The sequence below is a fragment of the Rasamsonia byssochlamydoides genome, assembly GCF_041956645.1.
Source record: "Rasamsonia byssochlamydoides strain NRRL 3658 unplaced genomic scaffold VTN77scaffold_16, whole genome shotgun sequence".
Classification (NCBI taxonomy): Eukaryota; Fungi; Ascomycota; class Eurotiomycetes; order Eurotiales; family Trichocomaceae; genus Rasamsonia; species Rasamsonia byssochlamydoides.
In genome coordinates this window covers 248,117-264,455 of record NW_027192399.1, presented here as the reverse complement: position 1 = coordinate 264,455, position 16,339 = coordinate 248,117, and the positions used below count along the sequence as shown (strand labels likewise).

The following is a 16,339-nucleotide window of genomic DNA, read 5'->3' as shown; positions in this document are numbered from 1 at the left end:
TTTTAAGAAAAGGAGGACAGTGAGGCAAAAGGCAAAGCAAAGCAAAAAAAGAACGAAAAAGAAAAAGAAAAACATGGCCATTGAAGACAACAACAATAACAACCAAACTCAAGAAGGAGGAGATACGCAAGAGGACCGGAAATCCGAAAAACCACAATGGTTTCAACAGAACGTAACCAGCATCAATCCCGAGGCTCAAAGTCTGATGGAGAGCTACAGCGGGTTTAAGTCGGAGGAGGTTTTGCCTCATGTTCTTGCGCTGGTACGTAGCTTTCTTTTTTTCATTTTCTATCGGATTGTAAAGAAGAACATTCTGCCTGCGTCTTTATAGGAAAAAAAAAGTTTGTTTCTACTGTACAGCACATTTGTGCCAAAATGGCTATTTGTTTCTGGTTACTAACATGCAAGCGGAAATAGCGCGATGAAGCATTCAAAGTCTACCACTACTCCTGCATCGGTCAGCTACGCTTCCTCTCCTTCAACCTCTCGCATATGCCCTTCTGGTGGCGCGTGTTTGAGCGCCTGCGTGCCGACCCCAAGGCCGGCTTCCTCGACGCTGGGTGCTGCTTCGGTCAGGAGATTCGGTTCCTGGCCAACAAGGGGATCCCCCACACGCAGCTGTACGGGTGCGACCTCGAAAAGGTGTTTATCGACCTGGGCTACCGCCTGTTCCGGGACGAGGGGAGGCTGGGCGCGACTTTCGTTGTCGGCGATCTCACGGCGGAGGACGAGGTCTACGAGGAGAGCAACCTGGCGAAGGTGTTGCGCGGGAAAATGGACGTCATCTTTGCGAGCTCGCTGTTCCACATGTGGGATTATGAGGTGCAGGTGCGGGTGGCCTGCAGGATGGTGGACATGTGCCGGGATCGAGAGGGTGTCATGATTACCGGGAGGCAGCTGGGCAGTCTCTTGGGGGGAAGGTACCCGATATCGGGGATGAAAGAAGGAGGCATCCATTATCGACACAATGTCGAGACCATCAAGGGGTTTTGGCACGATGTGGGCGAGGCCACCAATACCCGCTGGACGGTCGAGGCGGGCACGTACTGGGGAGAAGAGATAGAGCAAACTAAAAATTCGCCTTGGGCCGAACCCAACATGCGCATGCTGTGGTGGTGCGCAACGAGAAAGTAGATAGACTGTAGTTATAGAAGAGTAGGAAGGAGATCCTTAGAAGCGTGATGCGGCCTCATCGGCGGTATCATCTCAGGTCAAGCGAAGATTCCCTTTTAAGGAAAGGCAACATACCTGATATCAGAAGAAGCTCTTGTTCAAGCATTCTCTTCAGTTTGTTCAATTTCGCCCGAGTCTGCAGGAAAGGTCTCGAACTCTGTTAAAAGTCCCTCCTTCGGATTATGAAGTTGACTTTTGGCATCCTAGCTGTTCAGCTCACTGAGCGGGTTGACTCTTTGGCAATGTCGCCGGACTGAGCTCAAGCGTCAACTTCTTCTCAGCTCCTGGGAGCTCGATATCGATCAGCCACGGCATCTGCACAGGATGATCCTCGTTACCCCCGATAGCGGCATTGACAAAGAGCGTTTGCGCACCCCATTCAAGAGGATTCGCATCTCCAGCGCAGTGGCCGGTCGCATAACATCTCTCATGAGTATAGTACTCTACCGTCTTCATGTCGAACATAGACTTCTTTAACCCTGATAACGTTTCCACTACAACAGACCTCCAATTGTCGATATCCGCAAAATGTGACGGCGTCTCGCTGAGTCGATCGCGCCAAGTAACCAGCTTCGCGCCCCAACCCTCGTGAATATGCCCAAAGCAGTGCAGCCGCGGTCGGGCTCGAGCAACAGCTGCGAAGAGGTTTGAACATCCCGCTCTTTGGCCAGACTCAGTGTAGTCCAGAATGCCCTTTGGCGGCCCGTGGGTGACGACGACGTCAACCATTGTGAAGTCGTGATTCCCTGCAATAACGAGCTTGAGAGGCGCATCGATGTCCTCGAGAAGTCGTATGGTGGCTCGGTACTCCTCTATCTTAGATTCGTTTGTGAGATCGCCGCATTGGATGGCCACGTCGGCATGTTTGAGGGGCTTGGCTTCTAGCCTGAACTCCACCCCATGCGTGTCTGAAATGATGAGAAATCGAGTCTTGATATTGGGTCTAGAGGTTGTATTCATGGTTATCCATGATGCTAGTCGCGTCGCGGTCGAGTTAGGAAAGTCAGACAGTCAGACAGGGCAATGAGTCACGTTATCGTCCCGTGCCCGAGACAGACAGGTACCTGTTCGTTCTGAGCCAAATAAGGCCAAGGCATCTAGGTAAGCAAGCGAGTTTGTTAACTTGCAAATAACTATAGATGTGAAGGAATTAGATATAGTAGTAGATCCGTGGATCCCATCACTACTACTTGCGTAAAGAGTACTAGCAGCCAGGATCTATGATATGATAAGCAGCCGTTATAAATAAGATGGTAATTACACCTTATTTGGATGCCGATAGCAACGCGCCTCAACCTTTTCCTTTTTTTAAAAAAAAATAAGGAAGGAAGAAAGTCTTTGGAAGGGCTATTCTCAAAAATCGCGTATCTGAGAGAAAATGTTCAATTCAGCAACAAATTGGAAGACAATAGGAACATCAGATACTTGAAATAGTTTTGAATCGCTATCAGCATGGCGAGGGAGACTTAACCTTATCGGGCTAGATCACTATTCCACTAAACCGGATGAGGCAACTGCCCGTCTTCCAGTTACCCGCGGTATACCTTAGGAACTCCGTAACGACGGTCGAAAAAAAATACCTTCGAAAAAAAAAATCGGAGAGCCGATTTCGGTCAGAGTATGACTCTACAGCTATGGAATGTGGTTATTCTGGTAGACCATTTTCAATCATTTAAAGTAGAGGTCTGCCTTTCCAAGGTACCTCGTATTATTATCAACTAGGTGCATTCATGCATGCACGTCTTGCCTCGTCCTATCAGTGATTCCGCTGAAATTTCAAATTAATGGCACGGTCCGCGTGCCTGACAACGCTCGTCGTTCCCCGCGGCCTCCAGCGTAGGCAGCTCATGCTCTCCTCGGCTCCCCGCCGTTTTCCCAGGCCGCTGCCCCGCTACAACTCCTACTTAGTCGGCCGAATTCCCCTCTCTGTGTCGCCTTCCATATTGGCGTATCGAAGCCTGTCGATTGCCCATCGAGGGGCATCGTCCCTGTCCGTTCGCGTGCTCGCTTCTCCTACCCGATCGGCCACACCATACGTGTGGGGGACAGAATTCCCAAGGTTACCCGTTTCGTCTGGCACTTCTCCTTATCAAAGTCGAGCGTTCTCGACTACCGGGATCAAGATGGTGGGAACGAAGATCGATGGCACTGCGATTGCCAAGGATATACGGGAGAGGTTGAAGGGGGAGATTCAAAAACTACAAGAGTCCAATCCTCGGTTCAAGCCCAACTTGGTCATCTTCCAAGGTCGGTTGTTTAAATTAGAAATCAAACGACGACAGCGCTGACAGAATTGTGTAGTTGGTGACAGATCCGATTCAAGTATAGTTGCCCCCGACGACTTCTGATCTGACCATTGACTGACGAATGCAGGCACATATGTGCGTATGAAGTTAAAAGCTGCGGAGGAGGTGAGTACTCTGAGCATCTATGTCCTGCGAAAGTGTCTAACAGAGCTCTTTACAAGGCAAACATCCTCTGCAGCATTGTTAAGTTTCCCGAGTCTATTACCCAGGCGGAGGTTATCCAGGAAATTACAAAGGCGAATAATGACCCTGCGGTGCACGGAATCCTCGTCCAGTTGCCTCTCCCTCAACATATCTCCGAACACGCAGTGACATCCGCCGTCGCCGACGAGAAGGATGTGGACGGCTTTGGTACTATCAATATTGGCGAACTCGCCAAGAGAGGCGGTCGCCCTCTGTTCGTGCCCTGCACTCCTCAAGCTGTTATGGAGCTCCTTCGGGTGAGCGGAGTCGACCCTGCGGGCAAGGAGGCGGTGGTGCTGGGCCGAAGCGACATCGTTGGCAGTCCCGTTAGCTATCTTTTGAAGAACGCCGACGCCACCGTTACAGTGTGCCACTCCAAGACTAAGAACTTGGATGAGATTCTCAAGCGTGCGGATATCGTTGTGGCTGCGATTGGAAAGCCGGAGTTCGTCAAGGGTGATCAGCTGAAACCGGGCGTCGTTGTCATTGATGTTGGTATCAATTACGTTCCGGACGCTTCCAAAAAGTCGGGCCACAGGCTGGTTGGTGACGTCCACTTCGACTCAGCGGTGGAAGTTGCGTCCCAAATCACCCCTGTCCCTGGCGGTGTTGGTCCCATGACGGTTGCTATGCTTCTTCAGAACGTTGTCAACGCTGCCAAAGCCTACTTTGAGAAGCAGAGAGATAGGCATATCACACCGCTGCCTCTGAAGCTGACCAAGCCTGTTCCATCTGACATTGCCATTTCTCGTGCACAGCGCCCCAAGCCTATAACTACCCTTGCATCGGAGGTTGGCATTGCGGCCCACGAGCTGGAGCCTTACGGCCACACCAAGGCCAAGGTGAGCCTGAGCGTCCTGGACCGTTTGGCTCATCGCCGCAACGGTCGATATATCCTAGTCACTGGGATCACTCCCACACCTCTAGGAGAGGGAAAGTCCACGACCACGATGGGTCTCACACAGGCTCTGGGGGCGCACCTGAACAGGATTGTTTTCGCCAATGTCAGACAACCTAGCCAAGGCCCAACCTTCGGTATTAAGGGCGGCGCTGCCGGAGGTGGATACAGCCAGGTCATTCCCATGGATGAATTCAACCTTCATCTGACTGGAGACATTCATGCCATTACTGCCGCCAACAACCTCTTGGCGGCGGCCATTGACACTCGCATGTTCCACGAAGCTACTCAGAAGGATGCTGCTCTCTACAAGCGGCTGGTGCCCGCCAAGAAGGGAAAGCGGGAATTCCAGCCCGTTATGTTCCGCCGACTAAAGAAACTGGGCATCACGAAGACGAACCCGGATGACCTTACTGAGGAGGAAATTCGTCGCTTTGCCCGGTTAGATATCGATCCCGAAACTATTACCTGGCGTCGTGTTTTGGACGTCAACGACAGACACCTTCGAGGAATCACCATCGGCCAGGCTGCCACGGAGAAGGGTCTGACTCGGGAGACGGCGTTCGATATCTCAGTGGCAAGTGAGTGTATGGCCATTCTGGCCCTGAGCAACGACCTTGCAGACATGCGGGAGAGACTGGGACGGATGGTGATTGGAACGTCGAAGAACGGTGACCCCGTCACCGCCGATGACATTGGCGTCGGTGGAGCTCTGACGGCTCTCATGAAGGATGCCATCAAGCCCAACTTGATGCAAACTCTGGAGGGTACGCCGGTCTTCGTCCACGCTGGTCCGTTCGCGAATATCAGTATCGGCGCCAGCTCGGTGGTGGCCGACAAGCTGGCCTTGAAGCTGGCTGGTACCGAGCCAGACGAGGACCACGACGCCAAGACTGGATTTGTGGTGACGGAGGCTGGCTTCGATTTCACCATGGGCGGCGAGCGCTTCTTCAACATCAAGTGCCGATCCTCGGGTCTTGTTCCCGACACGGTGGTCGTGGTCGCGACCGTCCGGGCATTGAAGGTCCACGGTGGCGGGCCCGAAATCTCGCCTGGTGCTCCTCTGCCTGAAGTCTACCGGACTGAAAACGTGGAGCTTCTGCGGAAGGGCTGCGTGAATCTGCGCAAGCACATCGAGAACGCCAAGCAATATGGCATCCCTGTCGTCGTTGCGATCAACAAATTCGACACCGACACCGACGCCGAAATCGCTGTCATTCGCGAAGAGGCCATCGCGGCCGGCGCGGAGGACGCTGTCCCGGCCAACCACTGGGCGGAGGGCGGTGCTGGAGCGGTGGACTTGGCGAAGGCTGTCATCGCGGCGAGCTCCAAGCCCAAGGACTTCAAGCTGCTCTACGATCTCGAGGGGACGGTTCAGGAACGCATTGATCGGATCGCCAAGGCCATGTACGGCGCTGACAAGGTGGAGTTCAGCGAGCTGGCGCAGAAGAAGGTGGACACGTACACCAAGCAGGGCTTTGGAAACCTGCCCATCTGCATTGCCAAGACGCAATACTCGCTCAGCCACGATCCTGCGCTGAAGGGGGCTCCCACGGGCTTTACGGTGCCCATCCGGGACGTCAGGTTGTCCGCCGGAGCAGGATATCTGTGAGTGTTTCCCCACCAGTTCTTTTGATTGTTTTTTTTTTTACTGACGAACGTAGGTACGCCCTTGCTGCTGACATTCAGACCATTCCTGGCTTGCCCACGGCGCCGGGATACCTCAACGTCGACGTCGATCCCGAGACGGGAGAGATCGACGGGCTGTTTTAGTCGCAATTTTTCTGTCACATTTTTCTTTCCTCTTCTTTCTTGTCTACGCAACGCGATTCAACACATGTCCAAAACGGTTGGGAGCTGGACGGGCGTCTGATGCAAGTTATAGATCCACATAGCGGCATGGTGCATGGCATGAAGGCATGGCGATGGTTTTTCAACACCTCACAGCGGTTTTTGATGTCTGCGATATTCCACTATCGCCTTACTGGTGATGATACCAGATTTTGTTCGGATACGGCAGTTGTCTGCGAAAGTCGTGATTCTTGTGGACCTGAACCGTATTAGAAAATAGAATTAAATAATAAAAAAAATCCTTGGAGATTTTGGTCTTGCAGGTAATTACCTCTGGTCAGAGGATGTATCTAGGTATTTATATTACTTGCCTGAGGCATTGATAGCTGATCGGACATAAGCCGAGATAGTTTTCCGTCGGACAGTGTTTGCCGGGAAAAGCAGATTGCCGCGGAGTAAATGCGCTCTTCCGGCAGGTTGCTCACGTAATCACCTACCTAGTAGTTACCTCCGAATCCTCCGTACTGTGCAGAGTACTACATACCTCCGTACAGCAAGGAACAAACCTCAGTAAGACCAGTCTGCTAGGAGAGTGGAAGGTTTGTTCAATTTCAAAGATGGTGTATGCCTTTGATCTATTATCTGTGTTATAAGAACATATATATAGACAATATATCTACTCTGTACTATGCTCAACGCGTGACTTGCGTCGATGCTCATGTAATCCTGACGAGAATGACAATGACGTCTCAGGCCGGCTTCGGCGGCATGCTGTGGGGAGCCCCGCCCAGTTGGGTTCGCTGCAGCCAAATCTGTCCAGTTTATCCGCAAAGAAAACAAGCAGAGCAGAGCTTGAAGCAGCACACCAGCGTTAAGTTAACCTGCGCACCAGCCACTTCAGACTGACATTTCATTTCTTTTGACTTTTTCTGTTCTGTTCTTTCCTCATTTTCTGCCTCTGCTTGTTCGTCTCTGCCTGTTGTGCCTGACGAATCTGCTCTGGACCTGCCCTGCTGCAACCTCCACACGACTGGCGCTAACTACTCCACTCGCATTGATTGAGCTTCCGCCCACCTCGGCTCTTGCTGGCGGACAGACGGACGAGGCGAAACAGCAGCACGCGTCGGGAAAAAAAGAGTAGGAATCAAAGAGAACAGGCCCTCAGAGGTTCGGGTTTCGGGTGGTCAATCGACTTAGACTGCTCGCCCAATCTATTAGCTTATCAGAATGAATCTGCTTCGGAACAGTCCCGCCATTGCGCGCTGTGGCATCCAGATGCCTTCCACCTCCTCTCTCCCCGTCTCCATTTCCTCGCTCTCTCGTCGCTCTGCTTTCTATATCACCTCTTCTTTCTCTACCTCTACAGCCTCTTCTCGCTCTTTGAAACTGCGAGCTGGTCTTGTCTCTCTCCCTTCTAGCGCAACAACCCCTCTCTTCTCACACGGTACCTCTGCGGCATTCTCTCCCTCTCTGACCCAGATTCGCACCATGGCTTCGGAACGCGCCAAGATCAAGGTCAAGAACCCGGTAGTGGAACTGGACGGTGATGAGGTACGCCAGAGCTCCCTGTAACAGCCGTTCCTTCCATCTGCATGCATTTTATAGATCCAAGAGAGAAGAGAGATGTCCCGAGAAATAATAGGAGGGGGTTGGATATATTCGTGATTTTATTTTCGTCTGCTCCCGACGAGCGCGGGGAAATACGGCGGTGGACATCAACCCCTCACCAATCATGTTGCTGTACAACTCATCTCAAGGCATGACATCCTGCTGACCGGCGGCCGTTTCTGGCATGTTTCGATGTAGATGACAAGGATTATTTGGAAGGATATTAAGGAAAAAGTAAGCTTAGCAGCCTGCACCCTGTCATCTCCATGATGGCGTCGGTGCATGCGGGGTATTGTACTGGTACTAACTTTGCCAATAGTTCATCTACCCGTGAGTATATCATTATTGTCCCTGCGTGCGATGCGGGGATGTACTCTGGATGAGTTCTGAGACGACCTGCACAGGTACCTCGATATCGACCTGAAGTACTATGACTTGGTATGACCAATGATCTTATGTCCTGGTTTCAGGGCTAACGACCTGCAGGGTTTGGAGTACCGTGACCAGACCGACGACCAGGTCACCATCGAAGCTGCCGAGGCCATCAAGAAGTATGGTGTCGGTGTCAAGTGCGCCACCATCACTCCGGACGAGGCGCGTGTCAAGGAGTTCAACCTGAAGAAGAGTAGGCCAATTGCAAGCTCTCCTATGTTGGTCCTGCTGACATGAATGAATAGTGTGGCTGTCTCCTAATGGCACCATCCGAAACATCTTGTGAGTTTAACACCGGTGTAATTGCTGCTACCACACACTCATCCGCTGCAGGGGTGGAACTGTCTTCCGTGAACCCATCATCATTCCCAGAATTCCCCGTCTCGTCCCTGGCTGGACGAAGCCCATCATCATCGGTCGTCACGCTTTCGGTGACCAATACCGAGCTACTGACCGTCTGATCCCCGGTGAGGGAACCCTCGAGCTGGTCTTTACTCCCAAGGGAGGCGAACCCGAGCGTATCAAGGTGTTTGAGTTCTCGGGTCCTGGTATCGCGCAGACCCAATACAACACCGATGAGTCGATCCGCGGCTTCGCTCACGCCAGCTTCCAAATGGCTCTTCTCAAGGGATTGCCCTTGTACATGAGCACCAAGAACACCATCCTGAAGAAATACGATGGCCGCTTCAAGGACATCTTCCAGGAAATCTATGAGAAGGACTACCAGAAGGAGTTCGAAGCCAAGGGTATCTGGTATGAGCACCGCCTGATCGATGACATGGTCGCTCAAATGATTAAGAGTGAGGGAGGCTTTGTCGTTGCCATGAAGAGTGAGTCTGTCCTTTTCCTATTGCGCTAGTGATCGCTTGCTGACTCGTTCAGACTACGACGGTGACGTCCAGTCTGATATCGTCGCCCAAGGCTTTGGCTCTCTGGGCTTGATGACCTCCACCCTTACCACTCCTGACGGAAAGGCCTTCGAATCAGAGGCCGCCCACGGCACCGTGACCCGCCACTACCGCGAATACCAAAAGGGCCGCGAGACGTCGACGAACCCGATCGCGTCCATTTTCGCCTGGACGCGCGGTCTCATCCAGCGCGGCAAGCTGGACGACACCCCCGACGTGGTCACTTTTGCCGAACAGCTGGAGCGCGCTTGCATTGATGTTGTCAATGAGGATGGTATCATGACGAAGGACCTGGCGCTTGCTTGTGGTCGCAAGGAGCGTGAGGCCTGGGTCACGACCCGGGAGTACCTCGACGCGGTTGAGAAGAGGTTGAGGGCGAATCTGGCGCAGGCGAAGCTGTGATCTGTTGAAGTTTTCCCTCAGGACCATTCTTGAATCGACCAGCATATACACGTCATTCCATTCGAATACAGCAATGATTCACGCGTCATCCGTTCACATCACGGTATAAGAGATATGTTTCATACCTGCACTGTACATACCCCTGTCTCCTCCACTTTACGTATCGTACCGCAATCTGTTTGAGCGAGAAGAGATTCGTTGAATGTCGCTATTGAAGATGAAGTGGAGTTAGAGAGACAATCAGTAGATTGGGAATAAATCACTTGGTTGAAGCAGACTAGAAGTCTCTTGCAGATGTAGATATAGATCCATCCTCTTTTTTATCCCTTAAAATTTATTATACTAAAATCTATAAGTAATATCTCTTAACCAAGATATGATGAGAAGGACGAGCAACAAGAGGGTAGGAGTATTACCTAGTACTACTACTACTACTCTTAAGGGTGATTGATTCCTTTTTCTAAGGAGAAGGGGAAGTATAGGTAATTACCCTAAGGGCACTGTAGTGGACCTAGGCCTTTTCTGACTGGCTGAACTGATCTGTACTGTATCTACTATAGAGGCGCTCCCCTATCTCCCCTTGTATGTACTGTTAATCAAAAATAACTAACTATATATTTGCCGATAATTATTATATATAGTTTAGAGAGTCTAGACATTGGATAGTTTCTACTAGAGTATAGAGCGATGAAAAAAATAAATTCATCTTTCTTTCTAAGAAAGTGGAATCGTAAGGCGTTATTATAGATTTTGTGAAGGGCCAAAGCCTTGCTGTCTAGAAACTAGGAGCTCATAAAAAGGATTCGCTGGGGAAGGAAGAAAGGAAGAGAGAGAAAGGCACGCGAGTTATATCAACAGGAGTCATGTGATGAACAACAAATGAACCAATCAGAAAACGAGACCGAAGCTGAGTCAGCAATATGGGCTTAGCCCGCAACAGATTTATATATTATACAGCTTGAATTCAGCCTCAAGAAGGAAAAGGAAGTAGTTAGTTTATAAGAGGGAGTAGTTATTTTTCTTTTCTTTTTTTTTATGAATGCCAATTTTTTTAATAAACAGGGTAGGAAGGAGAAATCTATTTTCCACACTGAGTCTAACATTCCTAAAAGAACCAATCATTATTTATTTATAAAAAAAATTAACTTGTTCCTTCCTCTTATTATAAACTACTTCTTTTTTTTTCCCTGCTCAAGGCTGGATTCAAGCTGTACATACGCTACCACATATAATTCCTTACGGATACTACTTTTTAGGGAAGTAGATGAGATTTTTTTTTAAATTATTTCTACCTAGGAACTATCTATCTAATCTAGCCTCTGGACTATCTAAAACTATTGTCGAAATCTTCGATGTTGTGGTGGAAAGATACTATAACAAGGCCATATTTTGGGGGAAAAAAATTATTCTCCAAAAATTAACCCTTTCTTCTGGAATCTAATATAATGTTTCTTCCTAAAATCTAATTGTTCTTCTTAAATTCTAATGTTTTGCCCTAGAATTCAATGTTTCTTCCTACCTAGGTAGAATTAATGTTTCTCTTGACTAACGTTTCTTACAAAAAATCTAACATTCCATAGTAGCTCACCGTTGTTGGATAACTGCTAAATTATCACTTTATATGTTTGTCATAGTAAAACGGTTGAAAAAAGATCATAACCGTTCTCCATACTCCGTACTAATTAATCTCGAAGACTCCAATCCCCACACTCCATCAGACGGGACCCGCCCCCGCAAGATCAATCAATCTTCCCCGCAAAAAAGTCATCTCCTGCATACGGAGTACAGAGCAGCTTTCACCAGGCTGGTTTCTTTTTCTTTAGTTCATTCGTTTTGTCATCATGTCCGCGCCAATTGACTCGTCCAGGCCACCGACCACTCACGGCAAGGGCAAGGGCAAGCGGCGCGCATCACAAGCATGCTCCACGTGTCGCGCGCGCAAGATCCGCTGCGACATGCTGCAGACGGGGCTGCCGTGCTCGAGATGTCGCATTGACCGATTCGAGTGCGCAGCAGAACCGAGGAAGAAACGGGGGAAGCGGACTGTGTCGTCGTCGAACGTGGCAGGAGATGAAGCAAGAGGGTCTCTTATGCTTCGAGCTCTTCCCAAGCATAGCATCCTCCATCAGGTCCCGTACTCGCCTTTTCTTCTTGAGTTTGCTGATGTGCAATTGGATCGCGAGGTTGAGACACATGATAATGATATATGTACCGAAGGAGACCGTCATAATATCATCCATGATCATAGCGGAGAGGATATCCTCTTCTTAAGGCAGAAAGGAGCCTTCGACCTGCCGCAGAGACACATCATGGACGAGTTCATCTCTACCTATTTCAGAGTGTTTCATCCCTTTTTTTCTGTCGTCAACAAAGAGGCTTTTCTGAAAGAGTATCAAGATTATCGGGGGATGGGGACAGGCTGTAGTCTGCTTTTACTGCAAGCCGTCCTCTTCGTTGCTAGCAGTGTAGGGGCCATATTGTATGGACCACGACCTAGCGATAGCTGACGTGCCTCGTAGTACGTTCCTCCAGAACTTCTAGCAGAAGCGGGCTTTTCGTCGCGGAAAAAGGCCCGTCAGGTCATCCACCGGAGAGCAAAGGTACGAATCATTTTCAAACGTTCAGACAAGCTACATACTAAATATCGTGTTTCTCAGTACCTCTACACCTTCGACTACGAATCCAACGACATCATCACCATCCAAGCCCTCCTCCTCCTCAGCCACCACTACTCCTCGCTGATCGACCAGAAGCACACCTGGCACTGGGTCTACCAGGCGATCAGCCTCGCCCAGGGCGCAGGCCTGCATCGCGATCCCGGAGATGCTCCTCCCGCCCAGCGACGACTCTGGGCCCGGATCTGGTGGGCATGTCTCGTCCGCGATCGCCTCGTCAGTCTGGGCACCGGCCGGCCGATGCATATCAACAGTCTGGACTGCACAGTGCGGATGCTGACGCCGGACGATCTGGAAGAGAGCGGGGACGGAGACGAGGATCGCGTAGTCAAGGCGATCTTTCTCGAGTTCGTCAAGCTGTGCCAGTGTATGGAGGGCATCTTGTCGCTGCAGCAGCTGCAGCCGTCAACCATGGCGGGGAAGATCCTGTCTGATCAAGTGAGAGTGTGCGAAAACACGTTACAGCATTGGCTCGATAATCTCGCGCCGGAAGCAAGACGTCAGGAAGATTCCATCAATAGTACAGACCGCGCAAGCATGGCTACGTTGTATCGGACTGTGCTGCATTTGATATACAAGTCAGTTTCCTCAACCCAGTCTATTCTTTTTTTTTATGTCATCATGCTAATTGCATCTTCCAGTACCGTGATCATCGCACTGAATCAATGCTCCGTGCCAGTGCCAGTGCCAGGCACAATCGACCCGTCCGACGCACGCATGACGCGCCAGGAAAAGATCCAACTGGCGGCATCTGACTCGACGCAGCTGGTCGCTCAGCTGGTGAATTTCGATCTTGTCAAGTACTGCCCGACAATCTGGTATTAGCTGCCTGGCAACTATTTCTAAGAAGGACATTTCTAACTCTTTCACTTCTCAGCGTGACGGCCGTACTCCCTCCCCTGATCATCCATCTTCTCGGAATCCGAGGCTCTTCCTCACCTTCACTGAAGCAGCTGCATACGAATCGGTACAACATGTGCATGATGTTCCTTGAGCAGCTGGGCGACATATACTGGCACGCGAGTATCTACCATGATTTCTTCGAACTGGCCCTGTCGGTCCGCCACTCGCCGACGGAAGCAGTGTCTTCGAATGAAGATGCAGATCCGTTGGTGGCGTTCCTGCGGCAGAAGATGATGTCGCGCGGTGGCCTCAACAGAAAGAGCTCAGAGGGTGCACGGAATGAGAACGAAGCAGACTGTGACGATGGAATCTCGCTCAGACCTACTCAGGCAGAGCGCATATCGGAAGATTACAATTGGGTGTACAAAACTTCAGACTCATCTCGCTTGGGCCCCGAGCAGACAGCACCAGCACCGGAGATGGATGTCTTCACTGTATCGGATCAACCTGATCAACAAGATGTGCAATTAGATGAATGGCTCGACTTTGGCGCTGGCTTCCATAGTATCTTTCCTGCGGCCTAGTCAAGCAGGGTGGAAAGTGGGACATATATCTATGTCTTTCACTACTGCATCATATACGTATCTTATAATGTATATACACATGTACTTCTACTACCGCTTCTCACCATTTTGAATGGCAAGTCCCTCCGGACTATTCCAGAACCGACCATTCGGATACTCGTACTCCGCAATGGCACTCGGCTTGTACTCCACGCTGTAGCCAGCTTCCCATGGCGTCACGAAATAGCCATCCTTGACCTGGACAGGATGAGTGATCACCTCATGGAACGAATTGATATGCTCCAGCAGACTCTTGTTTCCTGACACACAGAGGTAGTCAATCAGGGCGAGGTGTTGCGTATACTCATTTAGCCCGATTCCACCGCTGTGAGGGACGACGGGGACATTGAACCTGTAGACAGGGTCAGCCAGGTTGCAATTAACAGGTTGATGACAGGGTTGTTACTTCTTCGCCATCAACAACACCGCCAACACCTCATTCACACCCCCCAACCGACACGCGTCGATCTGGCAAACGTCTACCGCCCCCGCTTGCAGCAGCTGCTTGAACATGATCCGGTTCTGGCAGTGTTCGCCTGTCGCCACTTTGATCCCGTACTGCTGCAGTGCCTGGCGGATTGTGGCGTGCCCGAGGATGTCGTCGGGGGAGGTGGGTTCTTCGATGAAGCTGGTCTAGTATCAGTACCGTGATTTTCAAGAGAAATGAAAGGATTCTGTGGGATGGGGGGTTACTATGGCTTAAACTCCGCCAGCTGAACCATCTTCTCAATCGCCTCGGGCACATTCCACACCTGGTTGGCGTCTACCATGAGCAAGTTATCATAGCCGATGACATCGCGCGCGATCCTCAACCGGCGCTTATCATCCTCGATATCGCCGCCGACTTTCAGCTTGAACTTCGTCAGGCCCTCAGAAAGCATCCTCCTCATCAGCTGCGTCATCTTCTCGTCCGAGTACCCCAACCAGCCCGCCTGGGTGGTATACGCCGGAACGGCTTTGTTATCTTTCGCATCCTGCAGCCGCTCTGCTTTCGTCTGGGCCGCCGTCCTCAGAATCTGCAGCGCCTCATCCGGTGTGATCGCGTCAACGATGTAGCGGAAGTCGACGCACCGGACGACTTCCCCCGGAGTCATGTCCGCCACAAGCTGCCAGACGGGCTTACCCTCGACCCTGGCCCACAGATCCCACAACGCGTTGATGCACGCGCTCAGACCCAGGTGGATGACGCCCTTTTCGGGCCCGACCCAGCGCAGCTGCGAGTCGGAGACTAGATACCGCCATGTCTGGCCCATGTTGGCTGTCAGGTCGGCCAGGTTCTTCCCGACGAGTCGCTCCGCGACGTGCGCTGCCGCGGCGCAGACGAGATCGTTGCCCCGGCCGATGGTGAATGCGAAGCCGTGGCCGGACAACGACGACGACGAACCGGCAGTCTTGAGAATAATGTATGCTGCGCTGTAGTCGGCAGCGGGGTTCATGGCATCGGAGCCGGACTGGTCTAGGCTGGTGGGAAATCGCAGGTCTATCCACAGAAAGTTAGCAAACTGCTCAATAACGTGGATGCCCTTTATTATCATCTTGTGATAACGCAGTATATGAATAATAAGAGAAGGCAGTCGTACCATGCACTTCAAACGAGGTAATCACCACATCGCCAGCATGACCACTGCTGCTGCTGCCGCCGTCGCCGCCGTTGCGAGGTCCTTGCTCTGCCGAGGTAGACATATTTGTCATATATGTATGTACAATGACAGTGTCGTATAGTTGCGATATGTCTATGTAGACAGAAGTGAAATAGAATAATGGTAGTGGTAGTAAACACAGTGAGAGACACACTCTCTCTTTTTTCTTAACACACTACAGTATTTATATTCACCAAGAAAGGAACTAATATTCACCTGCAAGTTATGTACATACATACATACATACAGCTAATATATACCTATAAAGCACCGTCACTTAATTTATCTTCCATTTTCGATGTACTAGGTACAAGTAGGGGCATCTAGGGCATATTCCCGTTGCGGCCAATCGCAGTGCTTTCTTCGGCTTTTCGGGTATATTCCTCCTCATCTATCTACTGTATGTGCATACATGAATACCTAGCTGCATTAGGTAGGTACTGATCTAACTGACCACAAAGTTCGTCTATTATTATAATTGCCATTATCAGTCATTATTCTTGGCTAGTCTTTACCAGACCATATATGTAGCTAGCTACTTATATAGAACTTAGCTACCTAGGTAGGTAAATACCTGAGCAGTATCTGCACTAGAGGCTTTTCCCTATTGCTAGAGGATACTAGACTTTGAAAAGTCTTAATTTACTCCCCCTGTAGGATAGCATTCCAGAGATCGAATCAGAAACTATCAGTTGCTGGTAAGTATTGTAGATTGATAGCTTGGGTACCTTATATTTATCGATCGATCTACCGATCAATTAACCAGTCGATCTTTGGAAGTGGTCATGGTTGGTGATTTGTGTTTCTTTTTCTTTTTCTTTTTCTTCTTTGGATGTGTGTGTGTGTGTGTGTTTATT

General features: G+C 50.4%; 6 protein-coding genes across 6 annotated transcripts; 4 read left to right on the top strand and 2 right to left on the bottom strand.

The window, feature by feature from the left end:
* Positions 1-73: 73 nt before the first annotated feature.
* VTN77DRAFT_2095 (uncharacterized protein) lies at positions 74-1,134 on the top strand (the record flags this gene model as incomplete). The annotated part of the gene is made up of 2 exons (XM_069417898.1): positions 74-262; positions 418-1,134. 2 exons carry the CDS (start codon positions 74-76, stop codon positions 1,132-1,134), a joined length of 906 nt encoding a protein of 301 aa, XP_069279575.1.
* A 255-nt stretch (positions 1,135-1,389) lies between these two features.
* Positions 1,390-2,133, bottom strand: VTN77DRAFT_2094 (uncharacterized protein; the record flags this gene model as incomplete). The annotated part of the gene is made up of 1 exon (XM_069417897.1): positions 1,390-2,133. The coding sequence occupies one exon, from the start codon at positions 2,131-2,133 to the stop codon at positions 1,390-1,392; it is 744 nt and encodes a 247-aa protein (XP_069279574.1).
* A 1,163-nt stretch (positions 2,134-3,296) lies between these two features.
* VTN77DRAFT_2093 (uncharacterized protein) lies at positions 3,297-6,333 on the top strand (the record flags this gene model as incomplete). Its single annotated transcript, XM_069417896.1, has 5 exons — positions 3,297-3,420; positions 3,475-3,495; positions 3,547-3,584; positions 3,641-6,168; positions 6,225-6,333. The coding sequence occupies 5 exons, from the start codon at positions 3,297-3,299 to the stop codon at positions 6,331-6,333; spliced, it is 2,820 nt and encodes a 939-aa protein (XP_069279573.1).
* Positions 6,334-7,839: 1,506 nt separating this feature from the next.
* Positions 7,840-9,701, top strand: VTN77DRAFT_2092 (uncharacterized protein; the record flags this gene model as incomplete). The annotated part of the gene is made up of 8 exons (XM_069417895.1): positions 7,840-7,902; positions 8,158-8,193; positions 8,279-8,289; positions 8,364-8,397; positions 8,446-8,584; positions 8,637-8,673; positions 8,725-9,221; positions 9,274-9,701. 8 exons carry the CDS (start codon positions 7,840-7,842, stop codon positions 9,699-9,701), a joined length of 1,245 nt encoding a protein of 414 aa, XP_069279572.1.
* A 1,841-nt stretch (positions 9,702-11,542) lies between these two features.
* On the top strand, positions 11,543-13,803 carry VTN77DRAFT_2091 (uncharacterized protein; the record flags this gene model as incomplete). The annotated part of the gene is made up of 5 exons (XM_069417894.1): positions 11,543-12,166; positions 12,221-12,301; positions 12,359-12,954; positions 13,018-13,194; positions 13,254-13,803. The coding sequence occupies 5 exons, from the start codon at positions 11,543-11,545 to the stop codon at positions 13,801-13,803; spliced, it is 2,028 nt and encodes a 675-aa protein (XP_069279571.1).
* A 90-nt stretch (positions 13,804-13,893) lies between these two features.
* On the bottom strand, positions 13,894-15,525 carry VTN77DRAFT_2090 (uncharacterized protein; the record flags this gene model as incomplete). Its single annotated transcript, XM_069417893.1, has 4 exons — positions 13,894-14,194; positions 14,249-14,470; positions 14,536-15,322; positions 15,423-15,525. The coding sequence occupies 4 exons, from the start codon at positions 15,523-15,525 to the stop codon at positions 13,894-13,896; spliced, it is 1,413 nt and encodes a 470-aa protein (XP_069279570.1).
* Between the last annotated feature and the right edge of the window lie 814 nt (positions 15,526-16,339).